This window comes from Xyrauchen texanus, chromosome 45 (assembly GCF_025860055.1).
Source record: "Xyrauchen texanus isolate HMW12.3.18 chromosome 45, RBS_HiC_50CHRs, whole genome shotgun sequence".
Classification (NCBI taxonomy): domain Eukaryota; kingdom Metazoa; phylum Chordata; class Actinopteri; order Cypriniformes; family Catostomidae; genus Xyrauchen; species Xyrauchen texanus.
Window position 1 is genome coordinate 16,785,532 of NC_068320.1, and position 26,733 is coordinate 16,812,264.

At 36.2% G+C, this 26,733-nt stretch overlaps 1 protein-coding gene across 9 annotated transcripts in view; it reads right to left on the bottom strand.

Annotated features, from left to right (window-relative positions):
* Nucleotides 1-201: 201 nt before the first annotated feature.
* LOC127637385 (neuronal cell adhesion molecule-like) overlaps nt 202-26,733 on the bottom strand; it is a 79,580-nt gene continuing 53,048 nt past the window's right edge. For 4 of the 9 annotated variants that reach the window (XM_052118410.1, XM_052118411.1, XM_052118413.1 and 1 more), the window contains 30 exons: nt 25,882-25,899; nt 24,367-24,472; nt 23,839-24,032; nt 23,623-23,745; nt 21,657-21,827; nt 20,508-20,567; nt 19,522-19,633; nt 19,103-19,287; nt 18,725-18,856; nt 18,458-18,601; nt 18,239-18,350; nt 17,973-18,136; nt 17,702-17,849; nt 17,447-17,571; nt 17,170-17,199; nt 16,299-16,400; nt 15,521-15,718; nt 15,339-15,409; nt 13,614-13,839; nt 13,380-13,495; nt 12,716-12,920; nt 12,492-12,614; nt 11,806-11,982; nt 10,984-11,019; nt 8,713-8,781; nt 8,176-8,298; nt 7,768-7,923; nt 6,857-6,988; nt 5,904-5,982; nt 202-4,467 (listed from right to left, as the gene is read on the bottom strand). In XM_052118410.1, the coding sequence (XP_051974370.1) occupies nt 4,233-4,467; nt 5,904-5,982; nt 6,857-6,988; nt 7,768-7,923; nt 8,176-8,298; nt 8,713-8,781; nt 10,984-11,019; nt 11,806-11,982; nt 12,492-12,614; nt 12,716-12,920; nt 13,380-13,495; nt 13,614-13,839; nt 15,339-15,409; nt 15,521-15,718; nt 16,299-16,400; nt 17,170-17,199; nt 17,447-17,571; nt 17,702-17,849; nt 17,973-18,136; nt 18,239-18,350; nt 18,458-18,601; nt 18,725-18,856; nt 19,103-19,287; nt 19,522-19,633; nt 20,508-20,567; nt 21,657-21,827; nt 23,623-23,745; nt 23,839-24,032; nt 24,367-24,472; nt 25,882-25,899 (3,872 nt within the window). In that variant the 3' untranslated portion in view covers nt 202-4,232. The remainder of the gene's footprint in view (nt 4,468-5,903; nt 5,983-6,856; nt 6,989-7,767; nt 7,924-8,175; nt 8,299-8,712; nt 8,782-10,983; nt 11,020-11,805; nt 11,983-12,491; nt 12,615-12,715; nt 12,921-13,379; nt 13,496-13,613; nt 13,840-15,338; nt 15,410-15,520; nt 15,719-16,298; nt 16,401-17,169; nt 17,200-17,446; nt 17,572-17,701; nt 17,850-17,972; nt 18,137-18,238; nt 18,351-18,457; nt 18,602-18,724; nt 18,857-19,102; nt 19,288-19,521; nt 19,634-20,507; nt 20,568-21,656; nt 21,828-23,622; nt 23,746-23,838; nt 24,033-24,366; nt 24,473-25,881; nt 25,900-26,733) is intronic. The other 5 variants (XM_052118414.1, XM_052118415.1, XM_052118416.1 and 2 more) reach the window with 5 other exon arrangements.

Genomic DNA, 26,733 nt, shown 5'->3' on the forward strand with positions numbered 1-26,733 from the left:
TGGCAGAGGGAAAAGATGCAAAGGAAGTGAATGGTGACTGAGGCTAACAATCTGCCTACATTTTCTGTTTGTGTTCCATGGGAGAAAAATGGGTATGGATTCGGATCAACATGCAGATGGGTTGTCTAAATGATAACAAAAATCATATTTTTGGGTGAACTATCCCTTTTATTCTTATTTGTAGGCCAACTCAAATCATTTAGTTATAGTGTCAGACTTTAAGAGATGAATTAATGTAGTAACATGCTGCTGAATAAAATCATGAACAGACAGGTGGTAGTGAAATCCAGAAACCAACATTTATTTTAATTATTTTATATACAAAATATCTTTGCAAGGATATTATAGAGTAAACCATTTCACAGCCTTTCATGCTTTATTTTCATGTAGCCTTAACATTAACCAGAATAGCATTTCAACACACTACATTTTTCATTCTTCATTGCCCCCCCTGACATAAACACATCAATAGATTCAGCACCCACAGCAGTGCAATCTGCCCTCCTTTGAGGATGTGTCCACTTCTTTTGATTTCTTATTCTCTTATTTTTTCCTACAGAAAAGGTTCATAAACCATCTGTGCACAAAATTCAGAAACATCTGGCAAAATCGAAAATAAAACGGTGCCAGTGAAAGAATACAAGCTGATGTGTATGTGAATTCAGATGGAACACTGTGCAGTTTCTGCAGCATTACCTTGTAGGCTACTCAGTCACCTTTTGCACTGATCCAAGACCTGTTTTTTCTTATAATAGAGATGTATGGGATTTAGGAATAGAGGTTTGTTGTCACTTAAAAAAGTTGTAAGGTCTTTTTAAAGTGACTTACAGTACACAAATTGCTGGGACAGTCCCGCTTGAGCATCCTAGGTTAAGTTCAAGTGTCAACCCTACCTGGGATGTCTCTTCTCGTCTCAAATCATTTTGACTGGATATTTACAAAGCAATGTCATATCTATATATTAAAAAGCAGACATTTCCAAACTTAAAAAACTTGATGCAAGTTATGACAAGCTAAATCATGAAAATCTAGGGACTCGCCAAAAAAAAGGCTCACCCCATATATACAGTGGAGACACGCGCATGTACTCAAAGACACACTCAATCTTACACTCATGCAAACAGGCACACACACACTTCTCATACACCCATATATCCACGCATGCCTGCATAAATGCATACATAGACTTAAAATCTCAATATCCCCAGCCATATTTGACGACAGCACCACTGCGGACTGTGTTTGGTGAAGCCCTGATTTCACTACACTCAACAGCTTGTAATACTTCATAACATGCAATAACATGATTTTAAAAAGGGTTACATGTGAAAGGGTGTATATTAATGCCTTATGGTATTGCATACAGTGAGATTTGACAGGACAGGCTACTGCAATTACCAAAGTCGGTTGTTTCAATCACCGTTATGAGCTTTCCAAAGAGCCATCAACATGTCTGATCAGACCAATCATTGACTGTTCACACAGAAAAGAGGCAGTATTTTTAGCTGTTCATAAGGGAAATGAGAAGCCCCTCATCCCAAATTGAGGTGATCATACATTTATGAACTGTGACGGTGAATGTTTGTGACATCAACTCCTTGAGTCTTGTGGTTTTGAATCCACACAGGACCTCAGCATTGCTTGTAGAACTGATATCTGACTTCAAAAGCGAAGAGAGGGAATTTGTCTGTGATTATAGAATGTTTTCTACCAAGGCACTAAAGAACCGTGCTGAGAGGCCTTCCTTGCATCCCTTACTTTGAGACCTCACCAAGGATGTTGCGAGATGTTTGTATCCACTTGGAGTTCGACAGTGGACAGGAGGACAGATGGCCAAAGGGTGGCTACATGGCTGACTAGGGGCATTCCTTCACAATGCAGTTTAGAATAAAAGTCTTTAACTCCTGAATGTAACTCAAGGGTATACTTAGCATTTCTGTGTACCGTTCCGTCTCGCGCACAGCCATTCAAAGTGTACTCTTTTGACAAAGTATTGCAAGCCCTTTTGACATTTTATCATGTGCAGGATATATTATATTAGAATGAAATTTTCAATTCTAATTTCACATATCATTACATATTACATACATATTACATAATTGTACACCAATAATTACATTGTTCCTAGCGCAGATGTCCATTGCTGTTATCAACAATTGAATTACAGCTAGTGAAATGCACATTTTTGATATCTGTAAATGCATTTTAACTTGTTAGATTTGGTGTTTCAGATTGTTGGAAATGGATATCAGATAACAATAAATTGGTGTGTGACTAAAGACATCTTAAATGCCTTTTTAACTAGTAACAATCACATTACAGATTTTAGAAATTAATATTGTCACTAGTGAGAACAAAATGCATTTTTACCAGTTGCAATTCAATTGTTGATATTAGGAATGGACATTAGATTAGTAACAATGTAATTATTGATATACATTTTTTTATTTTTACTAGTTGTACAGCATTGATATGTGAAATTTTAATTTCAGTTAGTAGGAAATTAATTATAGATATCTGTATTGATACGAACTGGAGTGAATGACACATGTGAAATTCTGCTAGTAAAATACCATTACAGATATCAAAAATTATGTTTTTTACTAGTTAAAAATGAATGTTTGAAATCAAGAATGGGTCACTCCACAAGTAATGACGTAATTTATTATTTCAAGAATTAATGTTTTTACTAGTGCAAACCTAATTACTGATAACAAAAAGTTACATTTTAACTAGTAGTAATTCCATTGCTGATATCAAGAATTAGCATTTAAACTGTGCAGACGACACTGACTCTCTGCGTGTCTAGAAAAACAGGGCTGCATGTGGAATTTGCACAAGACGCAGCGGCACACTGAAAACTGAAGTATAGGCTACTTTGGCCTTAAAGGGACAGGTCACAAACAAATTTTTATTCTCTCACCATTTCATCACCATCATGCAATCCCAGATGTGTTTGAATTTATTTCATCTGCAGAACACAAACAAAGATTTTTAGAATAATATTTCAGCTCTGTAGGTCCTCATAATGCAAGTGATTGGGTACCAAAATGTTAAAGCTCAAAAAGGACATAAAGGTAGCAAAAAAAGTAACCCATAAGACATTTTGGAGCTTGAAACTGTTGGTACCCATTCACTTGCATTGTGAGGACCTACAGAGATGAGATATTCTTCTAAATATCTTTGTTTGTGTTCAGCTGAATAAAGATAGTCATCTTTCGGCTGAAGAAAGAAAGAAAGTCATACACATCATACAATTAACATTTCTGGTTGAACTATTCCTTTAAGTCTCTCAGTGTAATATATTTTTCAGGGATAAAACAGCAACAAACCAAAAAAGTCTGTTTTGATAAATATATCAAAATGTTTACCACAAGAAAACTCAAAAAGGACACAATCATGTACGTGTGTGTGAGTGACAGTTTGTCTGCAAAGAGTGCTTTTGTGCCATAAACATGCTACTTTTCATCCAGTTTTGAATTCTACTGTGGTTTTTGTATTTTTATAGAACTTCTGTTTGTCAAAAAAGATGCCTAATAGCTTTTATACACAGTCACATACTTCACAACAATGCCCACAAAGACATTGGTGCTTAAAAAGTGTATAATACCGATTTGAACACTGACGACAGAATGCGACAGGCATTAGCTTTGAAGCAAAGGTGAGCATCGTATTCGGACAAGATTCACAGTCTAGACAACGCTGGCTAACGTTGATTTGCTAAGGGCATGATGATTAGATTAAGTAATTCCATGCAAGTCCAGTGGACAAGATGGTGAGATACAATGCCATCTGACAGTGATGGGGCCATGTTAATTAAATATTTTCTTAAATATGTCAATTTACAGTATATATTCATATACACATATACTGATATATATGTTTGCTTGCCAAAAGAAAATACAGTGATTACACCTATAAATCATTTGACCAATCAAGGTAAAGCTAAAGGTACAGGACTGGCCCTCTGGTACTTACAGTATACATATAAAGTACTCTTGCATATGTATGACATTTTGCACCTCTCTCTCTCTCTCTCTCTCTCGCTCTCTCTCTCTATCCTCTACATATCTAACATTCTAATGAGGGTCATTGTTTGTTGCTTTATGCCTATTTCCTGTGTGATGTCAGGGAGTCACAGTGCAATAGAGACAGCCTGTTCTCCGTATGATGGTGTGGCAAAGGGGGCTGGGTCTTGGATGGGTCAAAGGTCATGGAGTGTTTTCAGGCAGTTACACAAAGGAGTTCATGGCATTGACTGGGGAGGGAGCTTCCGAACTCTCGTTGCCCTCCGCTGTGTCCTTTTCTTTCTTTCCACTGTACTGGCCGATAAAGGAGCCATCTTCGTTGAACTGTCCGTCTCCGCCTTCTCCGTAATCGACCAGGCTGTCATCACTGTCGTCCTTCTTTACTGTGCCATTGGAAGGGGTCCGGCTGCCCTTGAGGGGCTTGTGGTCCTCAGTGTCACTGATATAAAGAGTAGAGACAAGGGGGAGGGGAGGATATTACAACGCAACAATTTAAAGCAACTAAACTAGCCAATGTATGGAGATTTCCAAAATGTCAATTTCCAAGAACATGCTGTTTAGTGCAGGTGAGACAGTCCTTATATGTGTCTCTATTGGAGGGTCAGTTGATGTCATAACTGAACCTAACATGCATTTGGAAGGGTAAGTTTGGGCACATTCATCATAATGCATGGAGAACTTCTCACAGAATCAGAAAAATCTTAAAAATAATAATTACGAATTTCTAATCAGATGCAGTTAAATAATAATAAAATAAGGGAAAATCATAAGAAGCAGTCCAAAAATACATGATGAATTCAGATTCAAACTTATTTTAATAAAAGCTTTAGGTTTGGCTTTGTCCACATGAGATCTACCATTGTATGCTCAATGATGAAGCAACAGTACACGGTGAATCACGGGCGATTTATGCATGCAAGACTTGCAAAGCCCCTCTTACCTTTCTAAAGACCTGAACTCCCCCCAAAATCAAAACACACAGGAACCAATGAGACAGACTGACATGTTTGACAATGATGGTATCAACTTTACATTTAAGACAAAGATACAGTATGTAGTGACATTATATTCTCATACACAACAAATGACAGACTTCATGAACAGGACAAATGCAATAAATACACACAAAATGAACATTTGTAGAGATGACTGCTGTCAACTGCAATTCAGATTTGGCACATTCAGAAGCTAAAATTGAATTTAGAAAAGATTTCAATTCTATTCAAAATTTTACTATATATATATATATATATATATATATATATATATATATATAATCAAATATATAAATGATCAGGAATTCAATTTGCCTCATTTGAATTCATTGAATTTATGCCATGAATTATCTCAGTTGAGGTGAGACCAATTCATCCCTGTTCCAATCTCATTTACTGCATTGTTACTGCAATAATAATGACAATATGACAAGACAGACAAATATAAAAACATACACAATTACAAAACAATAAATAAATGTGAATATGATGATAATAAATATGGTTGATGACAATAAATATCAACGATGACACAAAATAAAATACCAAATCACAGCAATAAGTCCAACATTCATGTAAAATCAGGAAGGCAATTGATTTGACACTTAAGATGTGTTAAATTAAAAATGTTATACAGTCACATAATACAGAGCTTTTGTTCAGGCTTGGTATATTTAAAGTATAAAATGTTTGCTCCTTTCCTCAAGCTGTGCAGGGAGGTTTACATTCATCTCAGAGGAATGAAAAAATTACGGTCTGAATCCCTGAGCAAGAGGAGAGGTTTGTTTTCAATGAATTTTGAAATGAAAACAAATCAGTTTAATACTCTGACATAGTGATATAAATAACTAGATTAAGTCCTATCTGTCGTTCTCATCACCTGTACTCCCCAAATGTCCCATCGTCCTCTTTCATGGGTTGAATCTCTGGGTCTTGGTGGGCATCTTCTTTCTCTTTTACTATGTGTAAAATGGAAATCAGAATTTTACATGGTGTAAAGGTTTGTCATGTGATAATAAACAAACTTTGTTTAAATCTTGCATTTTTTCGTTTTTAAAATGATTTACTTTATAATTTTTTAGGGCTGTCAGGATTAAGGCATTAACGCATGCAATTAATTAAAAATGTTTAAAGTGTTCATTTTACTTAATCGTGATAAATACATTTACCATTAATACAGCATAAACCAGAAATTTTTGGTAGGGTGGAAACTTTGTAATGTGTCCGCCCGGAGTCAAAACACTGATGCACACTTCACAATACATAACTATCACCAAAACGCAGAATGAGGCATTTTTGTCTGCAAGTGCTTTTCATGTGAAATTCAAAGCGCTGCTTGACACTGGCATTGTCCCTCTGATGCGAATCATGAATGCAGCTTCACAATTGCTGTAGCAAAGTAGATCTTAGCGGTCTTTAGATTAATACTATGTACACTGGTGTGGATCTGAGTTTAAGAGATGTAATGCCCATTGCAATGATATTCAACCTATGTGGGAACTAGATATTTTAATTAGTCAAACTCCCACATAGACTTTGGAAAACATTTAATGTTACTTGAATTGGTGCTATTTTAGTGTATTTCTGTCTTTACACTGTAGAAGGCTTTATTTTGAAAATGTTAATAAAGCATTACATTGTTACATAATTTTGACAGGAAAAGCTGTATATATGGTGTAATATTTCAGCATTTTCAAAATCTGCAATTAATCGCGATTACAAAAAAATATAATTGACTGACAGCACTATATTTTTTCTAATGAGAGTATACCTAAAGGGAGTTTTTGTCAGATTTAGCTCACTTACTAGCAAAGACTGTACACATACACTCACCTGGGTATTTGCCTCCTTTGTTCCTCTTAATGAAGCAAACGATGAGGAGTACCAGTATCAGTAAAGCAATGGCACACATCAGCCCTATAAACCAGCCCTGTGTGGCTATGTCAACTTGCTTGTTGGTCATGGCTGCAAACATAAACACACATACACAGAGAAAATGAGAGAAGTAGTAGATCCAAAAGTAGAACCAAACCTTAATTCTAATTTTTAGACATAAAAGTTCATTTAAATGAATGTATCATGCAGACAACAAAAAATAAATATATAAATAAATAAAATCAGGGAATACCATACATTAAACTTTCAGAGATTTGTTCATGAACACAAGCTGAAGCGTGCACTAGAGATCAACCAGTATTGTTTTTGTATAACCGATATGGAAACTTATTACTGAAGAGTTTTGTGGCACTGTTTGTCTTCCACTATGCAAGTTCATCTTTGTTTTGGGCCATTTCTAACTTTAACAATAAAACCGATATTAAAGAACAAACAACTGATTAAGAGGTCAAATGTAAATTTCAGTAAAGCAAATATCAAACCATTTGTCGGTTTATCTCTAGAGTACACACAGAATGAATTAATAGCATCAACAGCAAAATAGAAGCTGACATCATGTGAACATCACTATCAACAACAAGAGCAAAAAATAAATTAAAAAAAAAGAGTTTGAGACATGATATGGAAAAACAACCAGTTGCTTTGAGGAAGACTGTTCATTTATGATCCTTTCACATTGAAGGGTAAAAAAGCAAGAAAGGAGCATGCATCTACATTTCCATGAACCTGTCTGGACACCAAGCAAGCTTAATTTGTAAACTATAGGTGATGTCTGCAACTGAAGCTGGGAGGGGCTTCATGGGTGAGTGACAGGTGTTTCCAGCTGTCTATAGACATGCGCTCCTCACCTGGAACTGTAATCAACAGCTCCTCTGTACCGTGGACCGTTGTGCCAGAGTAGTCTTTGGCTACCACGCGAACCCTATAGGACATCCCCGGCTTTAGTCCTCTAATCTGATATGTCCGAGTGCCATTTACAAACTCTGTTTTCCAGGGTTCTTTACCTGGAGAGCAGCAAAATGTTCAAATGTTTTTTTTTATTATTTGCATTAGTTCTTATTTATATCAGGATCTTTTTTCTTCTTTCTTTTTTTTTTTTTTTTTTTTAAAGCTTAACAAGATCTTTTGAGATGTAATTGTGTTTTGATATAACATGATAAATTTGTATTCCAAACCTCTTTAAATAGCTGGAAATGTCACTAGGACACAGCTATTTAAATTGGAATGCACAAAAATTGTAAGAAAGGAAAGCTTACTGTTATCAACAACATATTCCACATAAACATTCTTATCCGGACCAGAATATTCCCAGCTTATCAAAGCATGGTCCTCCTCCACGGAGGAGTTAACGCTCCCAAACATCCTACCAGCAGTTGGCGCTGATCACACAGAGGGAAAAACACAAGTGATAAGAATTTAGAAAATCCTTAAAGGGATAGTTCACCCAAAAATTCAATTTCTGTTCTCATTTACTTACACTTGTATTGTTCCAAACCTCTATGACAGGTTTGGAACAACATGAAGATGAGTAAATGATAAGATCATTTTCATTATCAGGTGAACTATGCATTTAAATTCTCTTAGGGTCATAATACAAATCCTGTTTATTTAGAAATCAGGAGTAATTTGCAATTAATGCCCTGGCCAACTAATGGACCAAATATAATATTAAAAACTATTAGAAGGCATATTTCTATTTTAATGAACTCGCTTTTTTATTAGAATTTATAGTCCCAGGATAAGCATAACAATCGAGGAAAGAGATAAAGGTGCCAGTACAGGAGTGTTTGTACCATTGTGCAACGAGGGCTGCAAAGATTTAGAGACTGGGGGGGTTGGTGGTGGTGGAGGTGGGGCTGAGCCTGAAAAAGTACAGAGAAAATTGAAGCACGCAACAAGGAACAACACAAACCATTAGAAAGTGAGAAAACAAGGCAGAAAGTGAGAAATACAGTTCATTGAGTTGTCAGCATGCAGAAACATGCAGATCCCTGGTGAAATAAGAGCTAGTTATGCTGCAGAGAGGAAGTTGGGATCAAGGCAGAGAGAGATCTGGGTGTCTTGTTATATTACATTAGAAAAGTATTTCCCAACCTTTTGTTTTATGTACACCAACAGCCCAACCAGTAGTGCTCAAGTACCCCTTCATCAACACAAAACCAGAAATATATTCCTTTTTACTCCTCTTCTCATCATCTACTCACCCTTATGCTGAAGTGTATGACTTTCTTTCTTCTGTTGAACAAAAAAAAAAAAGATTTTTTAGAGGTATATCTCAGCTTTGTAGGTCCTTACAATGCAAGTGTATAGAGACCAAATGCTCCAAAAAGCACATAAAGGCAGTATAAAAGTAATATATATCACTCCAGTAATTAAATACATACAGTATATTCTGAAGCGATCTAATCAGCTTTTGGTGGGAACCGAACAAAATATAACTCCTTTTTTACTATACACCTTGTAATTGCAGTCTCTAGGCACAATCATGATTTCAAGCTCGATTACACTTCCTAGTGCTTGACGCATGCGCAGAGCGCTAGATGGCGCTATAGGAAGTGTAATCGAGCTTGAAATCATGATCGCCAAGGAGACTGCTGATGTCAAGATTTATAGTGAAAAGGGAGTTATAGTTGTGGTCTGTTATCATCCAAAACCGATTGAATCGCTTCAGAAGACAGGGTTTACACCACTGGAGTCTTATGGATTAGTTTTATGCTGCCTTTATGTGCTTTTTAGAGCTTTAGAGTTTAGATCACTATTCAGCTGCATTGTATGGACCTACAGACATGATATAGCCTTCTAAACATTTTTGTTTGTGTTCTGCAGAAGAAAGAAAGTCATACACATCTGGATGGCACGAGGGTGAGGAAATGATGAGACAATTTTCATTTTTAGGTGAACTATCCCTTTGATATTATCAAAATAGTCATTATTACAATTATGCACTTTCAAACAGAGTCAAGATTTAAAAGAATCAATGTTGTGGTTGAAAAACAGGCTCACCAAGTGGCCTCCAAGTGTTGTTTTTATGGAGAATTAGGAGTGAGATGAGTTTTTGGGCACTAAAGTCACTCTTAAAAATGTATGAATGTCATTGCATAAGACACTACCAATATAAAACCAAGCTGCATTTGAAAAAAAATAAAGCTAGACCTTTTCTCAGATTTAACGTCACTTTTCACTTTTTTTTTTTTATTAGAAAAATCCCTTTTAACAAACTGTAGTTTTTTTTAGGCTGAATGAAGTCAGTTCACCAGCAGTCTCCTAGCAAAGTAACCACAGGTGTAGTTCATTGCATTAACTATGAACAGATTTCACAAATTTTGACAACCAGAAAGTGTTCAAATACTTTTTGAATGATTATATTTTGAACAATAAAATAAAATAAATGCCACTTGGTTGAATTAATTTTATATATATATATATATATATATATATATATATATATATATATATATATATATATATAATGCATAGATATTTATACATTTTTAAGTTTGGCTTAGGTGTATAAATAATTTTTGGGGCCACAATACGTTATGCTACAAGTGACACCGCATACACATATTGCTTAGTTTTCTGTAAAACTAAGAATCTGTTAAGCCACAAACTACAAATAACGTGATGATATTAGTAGTTCTTGAATATATTAATGTTTTTACAGCCCTAATATTTTTATATTAAAGTTGTAATCTTTGTTTTATAGATTTAATGAGGCAAAATCTTAATCTTTCCAAGTATCCATTGAAAACCGTTTACATATAACTGGTTGGGACTGCAGTAGAAGGTCAGTCTACACTGCAACATATCTAGTGTCCTCAACTACACTAACTAAACAACAGATGTTCTAGTTCTAGCTCAGTCCTAATGAAAGCAGTGGGATGGAATTTGCATCTGTTGCTAACATGATTCTCCCTGGCAGCTGGTTGGTTCAGGTGTGAAGCTTTTGGCCTGGGGAAGTTCATGCATATGTATCTATTTGCTTTTAATGCTACAGTGACTGTCTAGTCTCATAGCTGATGCTTGACCAGCATGCATTTTCATCAGCCTGATACTGGTGTTACCTTTACCCGCCTCTACAGCGGGATGTCGAATTAAAGCTTTAGAGAGAAGAGAGAAAGAAAGGGAGACAAATATAGAATGAATGTAAGTAGGAAGCACCTGACAGCCATTCACTTAAAATAGAATGTTTCCAATTGTATATGTTGCAAAACGTAATGCTTCATAAGGAAGATGGAAGAAGGAAGAAGACCACAACAATGATTTAACTATGGAAATCAAAAAGAAAGGGAAACAATTTCCATTTAAGGCAGATCCAAAGTGTCTTACAAAAGAGATCAGTTTCACAGACAAAACTAAATATAGTCAAAAATAAAAGTTGCACAGACTGAAGCGAATGGCATAAATGGCTAAAATCAGCTTACAAATGAAAATGGCAGTGCAAGGCAGCAAAAGATTTTCAGTAATTTAGGTTAGGCTCTGTGTAAATAAAATGTTGAATTATTGCCAACACTCAGCATGCATCATATTTTTTGTTGGCTGTTGGCAAGAGTCAACACATTAGTCTTTGTGTAGTGAAACGATTGCTATAAATGCAAGGAAGATATGATGCAATAAATGCAAGGCCAATCACTGGCCATTGCAAATATAAGTAAGAATGAAGATCAACTGCAATTCAGTATGTAAAGATAACAATGATGTCATTGCTTCCAGTTTTTGTATGACATTTTGAATTCTGAACATTCTCAATGCGAGATTTTTAAACTAAACTAAACTAATGTTTAAAACAACCCCCAGCCAGAATATCAGGGCTACTGCAGCTGGATCCTTGATTCATATCCTGGAAATGTTATTTAGGAAAATCACAGTCAAAAGTTAATCCTCACCTTCATCCATAACTGTGACGGCCTCTTCTGTGATGGTGGGCCCCGAGCCCTTGACTGTCATGGCGTTCAAATAGAACTTGTAGCGTGTGCTGTATTTGAGGTTGTCAAGAGTGATGCTGGTCTCATTTGCAAATAGTAACAGCTCTTTGAGAGGCCCAAGTTCATCTGTTGCATTGACTACAAGAGATGGGAAAAATGTTTGTAAGTGAACTGAAAATTATAAGAAAATGTTGGGATTTTAAATGCCGTTCTTTTGGTGTTTAGTTAAGGTAAAGCATGTAATTTATGCACACCAGTGTGACTAAGCGTAATTGCAAAAATTATCAACGTTTTCCCAAGTTTTCCTGAAAGTTTACCAGATACTCCCCCAGTCTGCCATTGGACGCAGAAAAAGATAGTTCTGCCCCAAACTCATGCCATTTGTTGAGTCAATGTTGCTGTTTCTTGCAGGTCAGGATGCTCAAACAACCAGAGCATTTTTTTGATAGAGGCACAGAGCCACAGTGTTTATACTTTTTGGGAAATTCAACCTGCAAATGGCTTGCATATTAACTTTGCATATTATCATTGAAAAAATTTTACACTTCAACTTCAAGGCTTTGAGATACAGGTCCATGATAGATGACTCTTAAGTAAAACAAATACGTTTGTAATACTTCATGAAACATCCTTGAACTGAGACTTACTTGGCTGGTATTTGAGCAGGTAGCCTGTTAAGTGGCCATTATCTTTCAGAGGTGGCGCCCACTCTACAACCAATGAGTCCAGATCCAGATTTCTGACTTTGAAATTGGCAGGAGGCCCTGGAACTATTGTGGAAAAAACAACAACCCACAATTCATAATTAAAATGTAGAATATAATACTCTACACTTTTATTTTGACATGTGAGTAAGCAATATAGACTCTACCTCCTTCTGGTGTTACAAAGTGCTGATCAGTGCTGGTGGGTCCATCTCCCTTCCCATTGAAGGCCCTAATATTTAGGGAGTACTGGCTGTAGGGATGGAGGTTGGACAGATGACCCTCTGTGTCATTGCTACTGAAGATGAGCACCTGTGGCTTCTCAGGCTCAGGTTCTTGCTTGTGTAGACTTCTCAACTTCCAGTAACTCACCTACACAATGGCCAACAACTTAGACCACTTGAAGCTCAACTAAAACATTTTATATTTTGAGATTCAGAGAACTGTAAATGGCAAAGGATAGAATCTTGTTCACTGTCACACAATGTAGGTAATTGTTAATTCCGTTTTGTTTTTTCTTCTTCAATGAAGTATGTAGTTTTTCATTCGTCAAAATTTAAAGAACATACTAAGTTTTCACTGTGTTATAATAATTATTATAATTATTAAATGCTTTTTCCATTGGGTTCCCATTATTCATCAAGAAAAGAACAGAACAAATGCAGTTAATGTTTTTCACTATAGTGTTTCAATAAAAACTTCTATTATGGTTGGCTCCTTAATGTTAAATTGATTGTTTTTTTCCACCAATTGTAAGTTGCTTTGGACAAAAGCATCAGTTAAATTAATAAACAATTTTTATTATTTTAGTTTTCTGGTTATTACAAGTACCTTGTACCCCTTTAGTCGCCCCCGGACTGTTGAAGGAGGAACAGCTTCCCAACGCACTTCAGCTTCTGTCCCATTCTGAACAGAAACCTGTATGTTCTCTGGGGCCACATTGGGAGCTGAATGACATAGACAGACCCATGATACAATAAATAAATCCTCTTAAATCAACATCACCCAGTAATTTACATTTTAAACAAAAGCTTTAATGAATAGTGCTTTCTGAGGTTCACTCACAGTCCTCTCCTGAATATCCCAACACCACCTCAGGCCTGGGGCCTGATCCATAGTCATTGATCGCCTGTACTGTGACTTCATAGGGTACAAAAGTGTCCGTTCCTGTCACCACATACTGTGAGATATTGGCAAGAGTGAGTGAATTCCAGTCCTGATCCACATCTTTCTGTCTCCAGCTCACCTTGTACTGTAGACCTGGACCGTTCGACTCCAGCCCTGTCAGCTCCTGTTTACAAGACATTACAAAAACATTCAAGTTTTTTCAAGGAGCCAAAAACCTTTGCATGACCTTAACATTCATTTGTGATTACTGGAAAAGGACTTTTAAAAATTAATGACACAGATTCTGTAATGAAGTGCATTTTTTGATTCACTGAAAAGAACAGATTCAAAAGAATGAATCACTCACAAATTGGAGATCATTATGGCTTGTGAGCAAGTTGTACTCTACACAAGCTTTATCCCTATGCGACCCCACGTACACATGCGTGGACGTTGTACTTTGGCTTCGCTATATGCAACACATAATTTAAATTCATTTAAACCAACTGATCTCAGTGCGGGAGACTTTGTGCTGTCAGAAAAGGGTCAAACTTTCACCGTTTGTCATGTGACAAAACAACATGGTGCTGGAGACAGCAGAGTTTGCCTTTGGGAGAAATGCCAACAAATCTACATTTAGTAAGAAACCTGATTAAATTTTTACTTTGAATCCTGTTTGAGTCAAAAGATAAGTCTCTGGTTTAATCCAATATGCAATTTTGTCTATTTGACGGATTTATCGTGAAATGCCACGCTGCTAAACACAATATACACTAATCTATTGTTTAATGCATTTTTTCCCGTAGAAATCCTGTATTTACTGCGCATTATCACATTGAGAATCAATGGGTTCATCCAAAATATATAAGTTGTATATGGTGTAAGGATGAAAATAATGTGCATTTCAAACTGTTCTGAGTCCAGTGCAGACAGACAGCACACTGGAGGTTAAGTCATTCACTAAATAGGGAGCCAAGGAGCAAGGGAGAAACCTACAGCTTTCCTATGCATTCACTCCTAAAATTCAAACAAAAGTTTAGTTTCAGGCTGCAGATTATGCATGAACCACTCAACAGGTTTGCAAGACATAGGACAATTGTAATCGGTATGATTTTATTTGAACATGGTTTGTAGTGATTGGATGATGTTGAACATTACTTTGAGTCAGAATTAATTATGCTAATTTCTGATGTAATCTCTGTAACTTCTCAAAAACATGAATAACCAACTCTCCTGGAAACATCATAAACAATTACAAAAAAAAAAATCTTTCTATGGCTTGGTATTATTTACAATTTCTTTGTACAAAAATTGTGTCCTGCTGTTTACATATGTTGCCATCAGTTTTTAGGAAAAATATTTGTTGTTTTCTTTGTATGTTTAACAGGTGCGACTAGTTACAAATCAAAAAGGGAAATGGAAAATGCACACAGCAGCCACACTTGGGTCTCAAGAGACTATACTAGAACAATATCATGCCAATTAGTAAATACTGTATTCTAGAGCAGAGCATGACTAGACAAATATATATTCACTGTATAAGTTGACATGACTTTTCCAGGCATAGAAATAATAGTTTTAAAATGGATATCTCCAGGTTTTCCATGACTGTGGTAACACGGACTACAGCACTTTTGTCATTATTCACAGCATCATTTGTAGATATTTTATAGAAGTTTTTACCTTCCAAGTTATGGTCATACTGTCAGGTGATGTTCCAATGGCTTCAACATTTGATGGATTCATGTCAGGCTCTGGAAGATTTTAATATAATCTGTTTCAGACATATCATCTACAAAAAAAATAAGTGTGTTTAAAGATTTTCAATTGTACATCCTGTCATCTTTCTCATTAGGGTCACTCACGCGAAGGGTTGGTTCGGTACTGTCTGGATGGTGTGCTGGGTTCACTCAGACCCACTTCATTGAGTGCCAGAACTCTGAATGAGTAATACACGTATGGAGACAGTTCCAGATGGGCCGTGGTGCTGGTTCCTGAAACCTCAGTCATATTGACCCAGATTCCAGGCTCATGGAGCGAATCTTCATATTGGATAAGGAATACTGAGGAAACCAGAGATAATAGTGAGGTGAACAACTGAAGTAATCAATTGACTGGAAAAGGCTTTTAATCATCCAAGATGTGTAATTTGAATGCATGTGTTTTAAGACCCCGTTTAATGGCTTGACGTGTCCAACTGGACATAAATTTGGAGTGCAAGGTAAGTCATTATTAGAAGAGAAAGATTGATTCACATTTTAAATGAGTATATTACCTAAAAGTTCATTTGGAGTACAGTAGCATATACACAGATTTCAAAGTTAGGATTCAAAGATAACAGACATGGACTAAAAGCCATGAAGCTACTTAAAATGAAATATTACAAGAAATATTAAAGGCTCAGACATTGCTGACAACCTCACAAACAGTACAATAAGCATAATCGCTCATACATGCTGTTTATTACCATGCCATGCAGTATGCATGATGTTTACTGAGCAGTGAGCATACATATTGAATGGCTATACTTATCCAATCCTGTTAAAAATCAAAGCATCAAGAAGACTAAACATTGCTGCAAAGGCAATCTGCCACGAATATACAGTACAAACAAAAAAGAGAACAGTTTTCAGTCCTGCTCACATTTGATAGGGCTGTTGTTTTCATCTCCAGTGGTCCAAGTCAGCTGAACGCTGCGCTCTCGTTGATCCGTCAGCTCCAGATCTGTGGGCATGTCTGGTTGCTCTGGGAAATCAAACCACCAAACATTATGGGACACCAAACAATCAGACCAAGCCAACTTAAGTGCACCACAGATGAGAAACATGCAACACAAGCCAAAATAAAAACATCATGGACAAATGACTCAAAATATATAAACCACCAACTAAAAAAAAAAAGCGCACATAAAATATAAAATGTGTCATGGGATGGTTTTGGTAAAACTATTTTCAAGGTACAAATGAGTTTGGAAGCTGTGAAAATAAAACACACAGGTTCTTATTTCCAATCAAAGCAAGCAGGAAAAGGGCTGCATTTGAGCACAAATATCCAAGATTAGTGAGCTGCTTAATCTGAAAATAAGAACCTGATAAAACGTAAAAAATTAAATAGCCTTTAAAAGGATAGTGTTTACCCCCAAATAAATTCCATCATAATTTAGTCATACTAATGTTGTTCAAAACCTGTGTAACTGACTTTCTTCTGTGGAAAAAAAAAGGAGACATTAGTCTGAATGTTTGAGACAGCCATTCGCTTTCATTTTATGAAAACAGATGCAATGAAAGTGTTCCACAGAAGTAAGAAAGCCATACAAGTTTGGAACAGCATTAGAATGACTAAATGATGACAGAATTGCATTTTTGAGTAAACTGTCTTTAACAGTTTATTAATGAGAAATTACTACAGAACACATACTCAGTGAGGTGATGAGGGGTAAACAAAAAAAAACAGCAAAAATACAGATGGATCAAATTGGAATGGGACCTGTTTGGGAATTGAAAGGAAAATTTACCCTGTACTACAGGTGGTATTGGTGTTGCCTCTGACAAGGAAAGCCATTTTGGGTGAAAGTCCAAAGTTAGTCACACAAAACAGCACAATTTAAACTGCATTACTAACTTTATAAGTTGACATAGTAGGCCTGATTTGTGTGTTGCTAGCAATATTGTACAGTGTGCAGTTGCAAAATATACTCTCTGAAAAAGATATAGAACTAAATCAGGTGAAGTATAATCAGAAGGTGATCTCATAGATGTTATATGATGGTGAACTTATATATCTGAACTTACGGACTACTGTAAGCGCAGCACTGGCTGAATCCTGGTCCAGCGTGGTGTTCCTGATGCAGGTGTAGGTCCCCTCGTCATCCTCGGTCACATCACGTATTGTCAGGCTATCAGAGCCCACTTCAAATCTACAGTACACACACACACACAAACGATACACATTTGTTAAAATCAAGGAGTTACAAAATACCATTTAGTGCTTTACACCTTTAGAACTCGACAAAGCTATGCAGTCTTTAGAAGAAATATTCAGCATACCGAACATCATCAGGAAGTTCTCCGTTGTCTTTAAGCCATATCATGGTGGGTAAAAGAGTCGGGTCATGTTTGACCTTACACTCAAACACAGCTATGCTGTTTCTCTGGACCACTTTATACTCTGGCTGTTTTAGAATCCGTGTAGGCTCTAAGAAAAGAGCACAAATATACATTTGAATTCTTTCTTTCCCCCACTTCCCAAAAATACAATTGTCTAGTAAGCCAAATAATTTCAGTAGGATTTCACACACTAATATAAGCCATTTCTCACCTTTTACCTCCAGATATACGTGATTCTCTTTGTTGCCGAGATTGTTTGAGACCGTGCAGGTGTATTTACCACTGTTTAGTGGCTGAGCCACATTGATCTCTAAGGTACCGTTCTTATGAATTATGTATGAGTCACCATCCAGTATGCTTTGACTGTCCTTAAACCTTTGGATCATGGAAAAACACATCAAAATAGTTTGACAGACACTCCTTCCAGTTAATATTGACCAAAATAAATAAATAAAATAAATAAATTAAAGATCTCACCAAGTGATCTTAGGAAGTGGAGAGCCAAATGAAGCACAGTCTAGCAAAGCCCGACTATTGGTGATGACTGAGTACACATGGTTTGGGGGGGTCAGCACCCTTGGAGGTTCAGCTGAAATGCAATATAATATGTTTAATGTATGATTCATTGAATAAATAACAATCCTAAACAATCTGAATAGAAAATAATACAGTCTAATACAGATACATATCACTAACCCAGGATGCTGACAAAGGCGTTGGCCAATAGGTAACCATATTCATTGGAGGCATTGCACTGGTAAACCGCGCTGGATCCCGTCGGGACATCACTGAGGATGATGACATCATCTTCAATTTTCCGACTGGGATCCTTGGGTGAGTCTATCAAGGAATGCAATGGAAAATGAATATATATTCAGTTCTTTATTCTTTCAAACATATAGGATATTCACTTGGCCCTACTGAAGTTCAAGCTCAAGATAAATGTGACTGGCTGATGCATACTCTCGATAGGCACTCCATTGACAGACCAGGCGACCTTAGGTCTAGGGTTTCCATCCACCCGGCAGGTGAGCATTCCAGTTTCTTTAGGAGCCAGGATGAGGTTCTGAGGGCTGCTGATCCAAAACGGAGCCGCTGTGGTGGTGAGAAGGAGATGCCTCAAATAAAAAATGTCAAGTGTTCCAATACTGCTTTTACTATGGTATTGACAAGAATTATTCTCATGATGTTTGGCTGTTTCAGTGGGTTTTTTCAGAGCAATTGGAATTATAAAGAGTCTTTCAGATCTGCTTGATGCAAGTCAAGGATGGTGTCTTATGGGACAGTGAATGTGTGACTAAACAGGATTTTTGAGATGTGACAGATGAAACAAAGTCAGACCTTTGACCACAACAGTGATGACGTGATGGTTGCTCCCAAGCCGGTTCTTGGCTAAACAGCGGTAATCTCCACCATCCGTGTCTGTCACCTCCGTTATCTTCAGAGTTTTCTGGAAACTGTGAAATGAAAAACGCCCGCTTGGCAGCTCCCCATTCACCTTACTCCAGGATATATCTGGTGTCGGACTAAAACACACAAAAAAGACAAACACTTAAAGACCCAGTGAAATCAACATTAGTTTTGTGGAAACACAGGCCTATTATATGTAGTTATATTTAGCAGTTTTATATGACATTTTTGAAAATACTTATTACCTAAATGAGCTTACCTAATCAGAAGAAGAGATGGATTTTGAAACAAAATTAAACTAGATAACAGGTCAAATGAATCTTTGTGGCTCCTTCCTTCCTGCTACTTACAGGCCATCGGCGATGCATTCCAGTTCCAGCGTGTCTCCTTTCAGGACCATGGATGTACTGTGTGTCCCTGGAGGGTGCATGAAAGAGGGTGCTCTCTCTCCAGATGGACTGTCTACAACAGGGATTGGCCACAATCAAACAGAGCTCTTGTGACCGGCCAGCTTTCGGCCAGGACTTCACTGGTATGTAATATGCAAGTGAGGGGGAAAGATTATGAACTGGTGTGTAAACCACACATGAATAAGGCTGGCACAACTAGAGGTGTGCAAATAGCATATTGCTGATTAAATTAGACTTCTCTTTTAAACTGTGGAATTTTCAAAGATTTTTTTTTTTTTAGACCCTGACCTATAATTGCCGTGATGCCTGTAATCAAGTGAACCTGATATTGAATGATAAGAGTTGAATCCTTCCATTGCTTCTTTTTGACAGAGCCTTTTAGAGAATGGAAGGATTTGAAGGAGAAATATAAATTTACCCAAAGGTTGATTAACAAGAGTAAATTCATTTAGTTTGACATACAACAAAGTTTAGAGGAATCAGACCAGTAGATGACGAATCTAAATATTAATTAGACATTTAAAAAGAAAGAAAAAAGGACTGATTACCACTATTTGTATCATCACACCTTATGCATGTACTGTATGTTGCCTTGCTATACAGATTATGAAATTAAATGTTTAAAATCAACATTTAAATTAATCCATAAGACAGCTTGGTTTCAGTCCTTTTGTTGATTATATCTGACAAAGTCAGAGTTTTCATGAGGAGGATGCAATGAAATGAATATTAATGCAGTGTGAAAGCTAGAGATCTTCATAAAGATGAGTTGTTTGTGGTCAGGGTTGGGGTTCTATAGGAGTAGATTATATATCTAGTTAAGTAGGTGATATATTAGAAGAATAGCTAATCCTGGTTAGGCAGACACACAAATTATGGGAGGGATGAAGGCTGGGTTCACTTGGAAAATTTATGCTAGCACTCACCACCCCAAAAATCAGAGCCATTTAAAAAAGATGCCAACACAGTGTGATTCATAGCTTCAACTGGAACACAACAAAAAATTATGAGCATGAAATACCGGAAAAGCTGTGTGTCTGAAAGAGCAGGAAATATTAAACAATCAAAAAAATATTTTAGCCTATTTTCGTGATTTATCCATTTCAATTGAATACAAAATTTCCATCTAATTGAATTGCCTAATCTTTAACTAAATAAAATGTATAAATCTTACAAAATGCAAGTTTTATTAATTACATTTTCTTCAAGACTATTCAATTCAATTAGATGGAAATTTGTTATTTAATTGAAATGGATAAATCTTAAAAATAAGGTATAATATTTTTTTGAGAGAAGAAACATTTGAAAATAAAAGGGACAAGGTGACACTGTTGTATTAATAATATAACCAATGTTCCCTCTATAAGCTGCCAAGTGTGCACGGATTATGTGCAAATATGCAGAATAAATTGGGAATTATTGAAACAGGTCAGTGATCAGTGCTTCAACTGGAGTCCATCCAGTCCAGTGTTAAGAGTCCAGCACAGATTAATTTACGAAAGGATTAATTCGTGAACAGTACAGAGATTTCACACATTTGGAAGTACATGCAAACAGAAGTTCACAGATGCATTGTTATTTTTCTGACTTCTTTTGTGACTTTGACAAAAGTTATAGAGTATTTTTTTATTTTTCAAAAGAAAAAAAAAGACCTCTAGATAACCTTATTTATTAAGAATATTATATTACCTTAATATAACAATAAGTAGTATCTATATCTAATACATGTATAATCAATCATTTATTTTAAATTTAATGTAGATTTATACCTTTAATGTCAGTAACATATACAATAAATATACTATACATTCTGATTTTCCTGTACAGTATATACAGTAGATACAGGTTTTGCTCAGCAAGAACAGAAAAAAACATGATTCAACATAAAATAATAAACACAAGCAAGTACAGCCCCCAATGATCAACAGAATAGACCCCCTAATGTTAAAGCAAATTCTACGCCCTTAGATGAGGAGATCCAACTGATTCCCACAGTGCACTAGTGCAGCATGCATGTGATAAGAACAGGAGAGAAATGCTGATTCTGTTCCTAACAGTAGGCAAAAAAAACTTACTGTCCAGCACGTTGACAGTGATGGGCTGTTTCTGTTGGATCGTCTGAGTGTGTGGGAAGCGGGCATAGCAGATGTAGTCATTTCTGGTGTCATCAATGAGCACGTTGGAGAAATAAAGGTCTCCGTTTAAAGCCTGAGACACACGACTGTTTTGGGGAAGCCTCTGGAAATCTGACAAAAACAGACCATTAAAGTCATTACCCTTAACTGAATTTGAGAAAGCTTTTTCAAGCAATTTCATTTCATTCATTCAGAAGTCAGTTTCATTCAGTCAACATAATTTAGTTAGATCAAGTCAAATCAATGTACTGTAGTAATTTTAACTCAACTTTATTTGGTTTGTCAAACTAAATTTAGTCATGTTTATCTTCATTAATTTTCTTATGTTGGTCCAACTTAATCTATTTGATTTATTATTAGTATATGCACTTTCAATTTGATCGCAACTTGTTATAGAGCTAAGCAGCACCCAAATAAATCATTGCTTGAAAGTGAATGTCCATCCTAATGAGACCACCATCCCTGGAGTCATGAGTTCGAATCCAGGACGTGCTGAGTGGCTCAAGCCAGGCCTCCCCAAGCAACCAAATTGGCCCGTTGCCAGGGAGTGTAGAGTCACATGGGGTAACCTCCTCATGTTCACTATAATGTGGTATGCTCTCAGTGGGGCACGTGGTGAGTTGTGCGTGGATGCCAAGGAGAATAGTGTGAAGCCTCCACACGCACCATGTCTCCGCGGTAACGTGCTCAACAAGCCACTTGATAAGATGCGTGGATTGACGGTCTCAGACACGGGGGCAACTGAGATTCGTCCTCCGCCACCCGGATTGAGGCAAGCCACTATGCCACCACAAGGATTTATAGCGCATTGGGAATTGGGCATTCCAAATTGGGGAGAAAATGGGAGAAAATAAAATAAATAAATCTTTACCACAATGGTAAACTCCAAAGATCCAGCATAACACACTCTCTTATAAATACCAATAAAACATTAACAAATCTCCTTCTGTTCTCATCTTGCTCAAAAATTTATAAAATAACACTTAATTTCAACATTTGTTCACTCCATCCAATCCCATGCAAAGCATGCTGGGAAAAGGAAATCCTCTGCCCAGTTTCATCAATGGTACAAAAAGTATTCATGTTGTCCAAATAGATTAAGTAAACTTCAGTTTTACAAATGTAATAGGATAGAATGCAATGAAATCAAGTTGTGACAAGATGTTCTAGAATTGTGTTGCTTTAGTTCATTTTTATTAAGTAAATTAACAACCTGCGAAAATCCTTTTTGTGTGTGTGTGTGTATATTTGGTATTACCACGATTTTTGGACATATACCATATCATGGTATTTTTTTATGCAACTTGGGGAACAATGAAAATTTACAGTACATGTACAATGAATATGATTACTATACTACTTAACATAACTCAATTGCAATGGATTGATGTGTAACTCTCTTGAAATACATTATTTTGGGAAAATAAAAAACTGGAAATTATTAAATCTTATTTTGAAGAAAATTGAAACATTCCTTTGTGATGTAATTATTCATGCATCAGAGAATTAATTGAGAAATATAAATATGTGAAAGCTATTTCATCAATAAATGAAATTACAAAACAGGAAATAGGAGTATTACATTTTGCTCTTTACCTATAAGGAAACGAAACACGCAAGTTCCTTTTGTCTTGTAGCCTTTCGCAAACACAGCAATATTGTCAATATTATCAATATACAGTGCAAAGGTCCATGAAATAACAATGTGCTAAACCTCCAGAAGAGAGCAGCTGGGGTTAAGCTGAGAACCCAAGTGAATTTACATTCATGGGTTTCCAAGGAAAATATATGTAAACGTAACCAAAAGAGATGTTACAATTTACATTAGCAGGATGCGCAAGAGATCTATGTGAGATGTTTTGTACGTGTAGTGCGTGAGTAGACGTGATGTGTTCTCTGCTCTTACAGTTATCCATCCAGAAGATGATTGGTGGAGGCAGGCCTGCCGGAGGTCTGCACTGCAGTACTAGAGACATGCCTCTCTGCACTGTGATTGGTTCATTTTTCTCCTTCGACCACAAGGGGGACCCTATGAATTAGAATTGAATCTTGTCAATTTTTAGGAGTACACATGCCTATAGCAATTTCTTTTGGTGTTAGCTGCATCTGCAAAAGGTCTTACTTGACTGACGAATGAAGATGTTATTGGACACAGCAGAGCCATGCTCGTTGCGGGCGATGCACTGGTAAATGCCCTCGTATGCTTCAGCTTTCTCACCACTGATGTCAATGATCAAAGTGCCTGAATTGGGTTTCATGGTGACCTTTGAATCCTTATCCACATCGAAGTGAGTGCCGTTACGTGTCCATGAAAAGCTACAGGGTGAGAGGAATAAAAATAGAACATCAATTGCAAAGCATGTGCTCAGAGTGATGTTACAATCAATACTGTTATTTATCTATATCTACATCAATCTAATTTGTCGAACAACTTGATTCATTAAAATGGTTTTATCATAAGACCCCAGAATTTTTCTTAATCTTTTGAAATTTAAGAATTTATTGTACTTGAAAACATATTTAATTTGCAAAAAATAAAATAAAATAATAATAATATGTTTGAATAATTTGGTAGGTGAACTATATATATCAGTCCACAGCAGTGGAATCTACAGTGATTGTAACCATGGTGATTCAAAGTGACACCCACCTGGGATGAGGCTTTCCTTTCGCCTCACAATGGATAATGATGTTCTCCCGAGGGTCGATGATGTAATCCTTGGGGGACTGATGAATTATTGTGGGAGGCTGTGGCACTAAAGCACAGAGACAGGCATGAATACAAAACCACTCTATTCCCCCACATATCTTGGCACAAACTGACACACTCCACACAGATGAACCACCTTTGCAGAAACTGAATCTGCAAGAAAACATCTAAAAATACAATCTGCCCAGTATTACCTCATTTTATTCCAAGTATGTACAACAAAACCCAAAGTGACAAACAACCAAAGAGCATGCAACATGCAACATAAACTTTTAGCATGGCAGATCTTAGCAGTACACTGCAAATAGCTTAATTTTTTGACTTAGGGCTGGGCAAAGTTTTGTATATTCAGAATATATGTACAATGTTTTTGCAAGTGATATAAAATTAAGAGACATTGCAAATAGTGCCGAGAATTTAATGTGCTTTATATCTGGCCATTAATTGTTTTCTAAAGACTTTCATTGGACTAGTTTCATTGTATTCATTAGATTAGTTTCATTAGACTTATTTCACAATTGTCTTGATATGATAGAGCCGCAGAGGTTCTTATCTCACTAAACAGTACTTCAGTGATAAAATTAGTATTTTTCAACCTACTTAAGGAGCATTTTAATTAATACAGAAGCACGTTAAGTCTAAACTTTTACCTAAACACAGAATGAGATGCTTTTGTCTGCAAGTGCTCTTTGTGTGGTGTTCAAAGCGTCACTGGCATTGGGGCCCTGATGCAAATCATGAATGCAGCTTCGCGATTGCTGTAGGAAAGCGGATAATCACAGTCTACTGGCAAAATGAGGAGGATTTCATTTTAAAAGATTTAATGCCTATTGCAGTGAATATGCAACCTATGTGGGGACTAGTTCTTTCAATTAGTCAACCTCCCAATAGACTTTGGGAAACGTTTAATGTTACTTGAATTGGTGCTATTTTAGTTAATCTGTTTCTTTATATTGTAGAAGCTTTTTTTGGAAAATGTTTATAAAGCATTATATTGTTACATATTATTTAGTTTTCTTTCCTAAGATGGAAATGAATGCATTTCGACAAGAAAATGTATATATAGTGTTAAGTTTCAGCACTTTCAAAATTTGTGATTAATGCAAAAATTATGCGATTACTCGCGATTAAAATTTGTAATCGACTAACAGCAGAAGGTAATTATTGTAGATATTCATTATTGATTAAATATAATTATTTGTGTTAATTTAGTAAAAAACATAAATATTGAGGTATATATTGAATATTGTCAACTGAACAATATTGATATAATGTTTTTGCTATATCACCCAGCCCTAGTTGGACTGTAAGTAAATTGCAAATAAAAATGTTTAATTAGATTAAAAATGCATACCATAAACAAAAACACTTCAAGCTAAAGAAAAAGACAGGGGAAAAAAAAATATATAGAGAGCTAATACACAATAGAGTTCACAGCAAAGTGCCCAAACTTACATCCCTCCAGAACTTTTGCTTTTTTGTCCAAATGAATCAGGAAACACATAAGCAGAGAGTAAAAGAGTTCAAATTAGTGTAAGAGAAGAAAAGAGAAAAGACGATCAAACAAAAACATGTTCCCTCAGAGAAACGTCCGGAGGTATGTTGGGCGCTCATTATCCATCGTGTATTTCTCATGCCATTTCGGTTTGCTAATGCATTTTGATGATATTGATTGTTTGTCAATGATTGATTGGCTTTAAAGGCCCTGACAATAGTGGTGCATGCATTGTAGATCAAAATATTTACAAAGTACTGGACTGAAATTCTGGTAGGTTTAGGACTACCTCAGTATTAAAGGAATCTTTAACCCAAAAATGAAAATTCTGTCAGCATTTACTGGTATTACTCACACATGTGTAAACTGCGATTTTTTTGCAGAATGTCCAAGCTGCTCATGTTCATTCAAGCTACAAAAACGACAAGGAAGTACCATAAAAGTAGCCCATACGACTTGTGTGCGATATTCCAAGTCTTCTGAAGACATACAATAGCTTTGTGTGAGAAACAGACAGAAATTTAGAAGTTACTTGTTAAAACTCTTCCCCTGTGTCATAGTTCTATTTTGGAGTTTGACAGCCCATGCTCACTAAATGCTTTAGTTGTTTGGAAAAGAGCACCCTGGACATTTTGCTAAATATCTAAATTTGTGTTCCACAGCGATGAAGACAATCATGCATGAGGCATTTTTAATTAAATTTTTGTGGGGCACTGTTTCTTGAAGTGTGTTTAAGCTTGATTAATCCAGGCTTCCAGAGGTTTTAAGAATTTTTATAAGGTTTTTGGCAAATTATTTCCTTCATAAAGAGT